Genomic DNA, 6409 nt, shown 5'->3' on the forward strand with positions numbered 1-6409 from the left:
TTTTAAAAAAACTTTAGCTGATAATTTACTCACCCCCATGTCATCCGAGATATCCACGTTTTTCTTTCTTCAGTCGAAAAGAAATTAAGGTTTTTGATGAAAGCATTCCAGCATTTTTCTCCATATAATGGACTTCAATGGGGACCAAACGGTTTAAGGTTCGAATGAGAGTTTCAGTGCAGCTTTAAACGACACCAGACGATGAATAAGGGTCTTATCAAGCGAAACGATCGCTCGTTTAAAAAAACAAAAAAAAAAACAGTTTAAGTTTTATAAGCACGAATGCTCGTCTTGCTCTGTTCTGTGTGACTCTCCTGTTGAAATGAAAATGAACGAATCTTTTTTCGAGTCATTTCGTTCATTGAATGAAAAAAGATTCGGTCATTTTGATGAATGATCATTTCACTTGATAAGACCCTTATTCATCGTCTTGTGTCGTTTAAAGCCCTTTGAAGCTGCACTGAAACTCTCATTTGGACCTTGAACCGTTTGGTCCCCATTGAAGTCCATTATAGGGAGAAAAATCCTGGAATGCTTTCATCCAAAACCTTAATTTCTTTTCGACTGAAGAAAGAAAGACGTGGCCATCTCGGATGACATGGGGGTGAGTAAATTATCAGCAAAAGTTTTTTTTTAAAAGTGAACTACTCCTTTAACACAGGAATTACGTCAAAATGGGTTATATGTGAAATTATCACTTGTCGTCGCCGTCGTTTCTTTTTTTTTTTTACTCTTCGGAAAATCGCTAATCTCAGTCGTGACGTTGCCTTGCTCATTTTAATGTTTTTTTTTTTTTTTGCACCATTCACCTATTCACAGCATTAAATCCGTGTTTTTTTATTTTTTATTTCCGTGATGTATAGTAAATGTGAATTAATGTAAGATAAATTATATACAGTAACTATTTTATTTTGATCACCGTACACACACAAAAAAGCTGAGAGAGAAGCCATAGGAGTGTGTGACTGCACTAGGGCCCTTGTTTACTGAATCCTGCTGACCTCTGAACTCATCTTTCATAAGGAACGGGGGGGGGGGGGGTAAACGACGAATCCACCGTGCCCGTTTTGTGTTTTGGGAATCCTAAACGTGGATGGCGCGCTTTGAATGTTGCTATAAAGCTGTGGATCGATTCGATTGGACCAAATAGATGGCCACAGATTCTTTATTAGCATGTTTCCACCGTTCAACTCCTCGGTTATCCAGCCATGTAAATAGTAACTCGCTCGACCCCATTCACTTTCAGGACCGATTTCGGCGAGTCGCGTTCGTATATGGGGACTAATGCGTATGTGACGGTTATTTAATAGATTTTCCTTACTGTGACGCGAGTCACTTTGGGTCTAAATTATTCTGTGAAAAGTACTTGAATGATACTCTTGGAAATCCGACTTTATTTAACGTTCTTCTCTTAACGATATGTATTACGTGCCTCGCTAGAGTTGGGAAATGATTTAGTATTTCTGGATGTGCACTGCTTGCTATCGCCAGGTGCGTCTGGCTCGAAGAAGTATGTTTTTTTTCTTTCTTTTTAGCTCCTTTAACCCCTTAATTGACGTCCAAAAGCCTTCGGAAGCGTCTCGTGGATATACGCGGGATGTGAAATCGTTGGATTTATGGATAAGGAAGCTATTGGATGGATTTTTTTTTTTTTTTTTTTTGGTTGAAAGACACTACATTAGACACTGAAATCATACTCTGATATGCTATTTGAAGTAGAGCTGACGTTATTACTGGAATCATGATGACTACTGGCTCTCGTCGATCTTTAATTTTCCCCTTTTTATTGTTTTAGGATATTGTACCGTATTAAAGATGGTATCCTGGCATTCTGAGGTTTAAATACACAATATTAGGACGCATTCCCAGAGGCGTTTGTGCACCATTCCCATTTGTCTCACGGTTCGGGTCACTTTAACGTGCTGCGGATGTACATGCAGAGAGATATTCTCCTAAAGGTGAAGTTAGTGACATTAATGCAGATTTTATGTGCATGGCTTTTGATTCCCGAAAGCAATGGAAACTACTTGTGTAAATGGGGCACTGAAGAACATAGTGGGCATGAAGTTGATACACTGTTATTCTGTGGTTGCATAATGCCTTAAACATGCTACTGTCTGTGCGCTTGGGTTCAAACATTGTGTCTGCTACTCTCTCTCTCTCTCTCTCTCTCTCTCGAGAAAATTTAATCATTCCTGTCGCAAGGTTTTAGTTAATGTGGGAACCTGTTGGATTACTGTTGTTTTTTTGTTTTTTTAAGGACCACTCATTTTTAATGACCTCAGAATGATTATATTACAGGAGTCTGGTAGGAAAGCACTGCAATATTTGATTTCTCTTTTCATGTTTTTTTTTCTGTACTTTCAAACATTAAAAGCTTAATTGTACAGTACTGCAAGAGTCATTCTCTTGTTCGGGTCATACTTACAAAGATACTTTAAATTTCATTGTATTATGAATTTATTGTGTTGAAATATGAATGTTACTTAAATGTACTTCGATGATTTTACTTTCTCAAGGGCTTCAACTGTGATGGACCCGTTTTGTTTCTCTCTCTCTCTCAAAAAAATATATTTTGTTTTTAAGTTGCAGACAGATTAATGTCTTAATCTTATTTAAAATGCCTATTTTCCTGAGGAGTCGTATAAAATTCCATACATAACCTTTCAAATTAAATTTTTATTCCCTCCACTCTTAAAGGGAAACTCAAGTTTGCACCCTTTTTTATGTAAAATAAAAGAAAATGTCTCTTAACCTCTGAGTGAGTCTGTCTATCTTTCTAGAGATATTTTTTTGTCTTAACTAAAGAGTTCACACACTAAAAAAATAGCATACAGCTTCATTAGAGTACCACCAGCTTATTAACATTCATAAGAATTACAAAAATATACACTGCATATATGTAGCTATATAATTATTGAATGTAATAAATGTTTGTCAGAATATATATTTTTTATATGTGTGCCAGTGCTTTAATTTTGTTACACAACCTGTTCACTTTGGGCTACTTTTAGTTTGTATCCTATCTACTTAAACACTGTTTATAAAATATTGCTCCAAATATTGCCAAATAAATGTAAACCTAACGTTACCCTTCTAACAAAACTGAAGGCATGTTGGCTTATAAAATTGTACATACACACACACACATTTGGTAGTTGTTTCCTTATTTAACATTGTTATGTTTAAGTGAGTTTGTTGTATTTTTTTATCTTAATTTTGATTTTTTTTAAAATATGTTTAAGTTATGAATAAAACTGCCGTGTTTATGTCTGCCATTCATTCGAAGCAGGTGATGGCACTTATCCTGCTCTTTTCCAGAGACTTTTATGTCACTTCCGGAAGATTGTAATAAACTTCCGCTCCGGTCGATCTTCATCCTTTTCCTCTCTAGACCGTGTGAAAATGGTGTGTATGTTTCACAGTGAATCCTCTTCAATCCGCACAAATCCGTCTTTTTAGCAACTCTCGTTGCATTTTAAAGCACCGAAATGTTTTGTTAATATTGTTACGATTCATATGTACTGAGTATTTTGACTTTCTGCATTTGTTTTATGTAGGATGTTGAATGTAAAAAAACGGCGTCATCTCCCGCTTCACCATTTTTGAATTGCAGACGTTAAAGTCTGCTAGCGAGAGTTAGACAATAATAAGTTGGATTTAATTGATCTATTGTGATAATATAAACGTGTTTGATGCGTTAAACTGTGTTTAAATGGGAAAAACGCTGTTAAAATCATAACGGGTATTGACGTTAGCATTGTTGCTAGTTTTTGTGAACTAAAGGGATAATTCACCCAAAAAAGAAAATTCTGTTATATAATCACTCATGTTTAAAACCTGAATAGAAGATGTTTTGAATTATTTTTTTAACGAAACAATTGTGGGGCTCCATTGACTTCCATAGTAGTATGTGTCTTTTACATACAATTGAGGTCAATGGGGACCAGCAACTGTTTGGTGACCGAGTTTATTTTGTTTTTGGTGAAATATAACTTTAAATGTTTACAGATGATTTTTTTTTTTACAATATACACTTTATCAACAATCTCAGTATTTGCACAAGGCGAAAATATAATATTTTAACATTGAAACAAGCGGTGTCTATAAAGCTGCTTTAAAACATGTATTGTGAATCTAAACTAATTGAAAGTACAAAAGTGTACCGTGTGACCCTGACTGACCCTAGAGTTTGTTTGTGTGTTAACAGGGCCGCGTCAGGACCAAGACAGTGAAGAAGGCCGCTCGGGTCGTGATTGAGAAGTACTACACCCGACTGGGCAATGACTTCCACATCAACAAGAGAGTGTGTGAGGAGATCGCCATCATCCCCAGCAAACCTCTGCGCAACAAGATCGCAGGGTGAGTAAAGTCCAGCACTTCAGACGCACGGATACTGACAACATGGCATCAATGCTTAGTGAGGCACTTTAAATGATCTTGGACTGCCAGGGAAAAACATGAATATGGTAGTCGAGGATCAACAATAAGCTTTAATTCTTCCCCCTAAAAAAGGGTTTGTTGGTGAGCAGCTTGGATTTGTCGATAAGAAATCTAATCTATAAAGTAAGCTGGTGAAATTCATGATGCCCTAAAATACCGTTAAAGTATGGTTACATTTTGCAGGTTGTCATTAAAGGAGTAGTTTACTTTTAAAAAAAAAACTTCCAAGATCCAAGATGTCCATGTCTTTCTTTCTTCAGTCGAAAAAAAATTAATGTTATTGATGAAACCATTTCAGCGTTTTCTCCATATAATGGACTTTACTGGCCACCAAACTCTCTTGTTCAAACTTGTTTTTAAAATGAACGACTCTTTTTTTCGTGTCATTTGGTTCGTTCAATGAAAAGATTCTTTCATTTTGATCGAAGCGTCACAGAACAGAGCAAGGTGACCATTTGAGCTTATAAAACTTAAACAATTTGTTTTTTTTTTAAAATGACTAATCGTTTCGCTTGATTAGATCCTTATTCATCGTCTGGAGTCGTTTAAACCCTTTGAACAGTTTGCACTGAAACTGTTTTGTACCTTGAACCGTTTGGTCCCCATTGAAGTCCATTATATGGAGAAAAATCCTGGAATGCTTTCATCAAAAACCTCAATTTCTTTTCGAATGAAGAAAGAAAGACATGGACATCTTGGGTGACATGGGGGTGAGTAAATTATCAGCAGAAGTTTTTGGTTTTTTTTTTTGAGCTACTCCTTAAATGTGCCAATAGTCATTCCAAAGTGGTTCAGTATAGTGACAGGCCTAAAATACATGAGTTTGGCTGAGACTTGCATCAATCAATATCAGTTTTATATTTATTCATGTCATGTAAAGATAATTAACTATTTCAAGCCCTCTTCAGAAATCATAAAATTCATTTAGTGCCATTTGTCTTCAGCATAAGTTAACGGTGTGTTTTTTATGGAGTTATTATAAATAACTTAATGCAATTTGGTATTACGATTATTTTAAGCACAGAAAGTGTTTGATATATAATATCTTATAATGGATATATTGCTGTTAAATCCAGACATGAGACGGCCGAAACCAAGTCTTATCTTGTTGATTCTGCAGGTATGTGACCCACCTGATGAAGCGCATCCAGAGGGGTCCCGTCAGGGGCATCTCCATCAAACTGCAGGAGGAGGAGCGAGAGAGAAGGGATAACTACGTCCCAGAGGTCAGTGACACCCATGTGATCTTACACGATAGCGAACATTCAGATCTGCGTTCTGATCCAGAGAGAGACGCGTCATGTATAGATGTGAATCAGTATCACTATTTCTGTCTTACATTCATTCAAATCATCACAGAAGAACTGGGATAAAAGTTCATAGTTCAGATATAAACACTGATGTCTACAGTAGTGAGCAAAATAGAGCAAATCACCTTTTTAAAGTGACTTGACGCTTCAAATAAAGATTTAATCCTCAGGTTCTTGCTCGAAGAGCTGTTGTGTTCCTATAAACTGTTAACCCTTTATTTGCTTATGTAGTAGTGATTAGATTATTTTGCATGATACCTAAATTTCACAATGATCAACGTTGAGTAAGGACGTCATGAGCTTGTGCTCTTTGTTCTCAGGTCTCCGCTTTGGATCAGGAGATTATTGAGGTTGATCCAGATACAAAGGAAATGCTGAAGGCTTTCGTAAGTTCATTTTACCTTAATTTGTGTAGATGAGGTTTTGCAGTGCTGTAACGGGTTAAATGTCCTGGAAACAACGAGCTGTTGATGTGAAATGTTTTTAGTGTTTGTATACAGACCTGAACCTACATTAACCCTTTCTCTCTCTCTCACTGCAGGACTTCGGGAACCTCCCCAATCTGCAGGTCACCCAGCCAACCATCGGCATGAACTTCAAAACACCCAGAGGAGTCTAACGTCATTTAGCACATTAATAAACCCTGTTAGGAAGAA

The 6409-nt window shown here is 36.6% G+C and overlaps 1 protein-coding gene across 1 annotated transcript; it reads left to right on the top strand.

Annotated features, from left to right (window-relative positions):
• The first annotated feature begins 3390 nt into the window (after positions 1 to 3390).
• On the top strand, positions 3391 to 6409 carry rps17 (ribosomal protein S17). The gene is made up of 5 exons (XM_039690973.2): positions 3391 to 3408; positions 4211 to 4362; positions 5564 to 5669; positions 6074 to 6139; positions 6295 to 6409. The coding sequence occupies exons 1-5, from the start codon at positions 3406 to 3408 to the stop codon at positions 6370 to 6372; spliced, it is 405 nt and encodes a 134-aa protein (XP_039546907.2). The 5' UTR covers positions 3391 to 3405; the 3' UTR covers positions 6373 to 6409.

This window comes from Pimephales promelas, chromosome 1 (genome assembly GCF_988280905.1).
Source record: "Pimephales promelas chromosome 1, fPimPro1.hap1.1, whole genome shotgun sequence".
Lineage (NCBI taxonomy): Eukaryota > Metazoa > Chordata > Actinopteri > Cypriniformes > Leuciscidae > Pimephales > Pimephales promelas.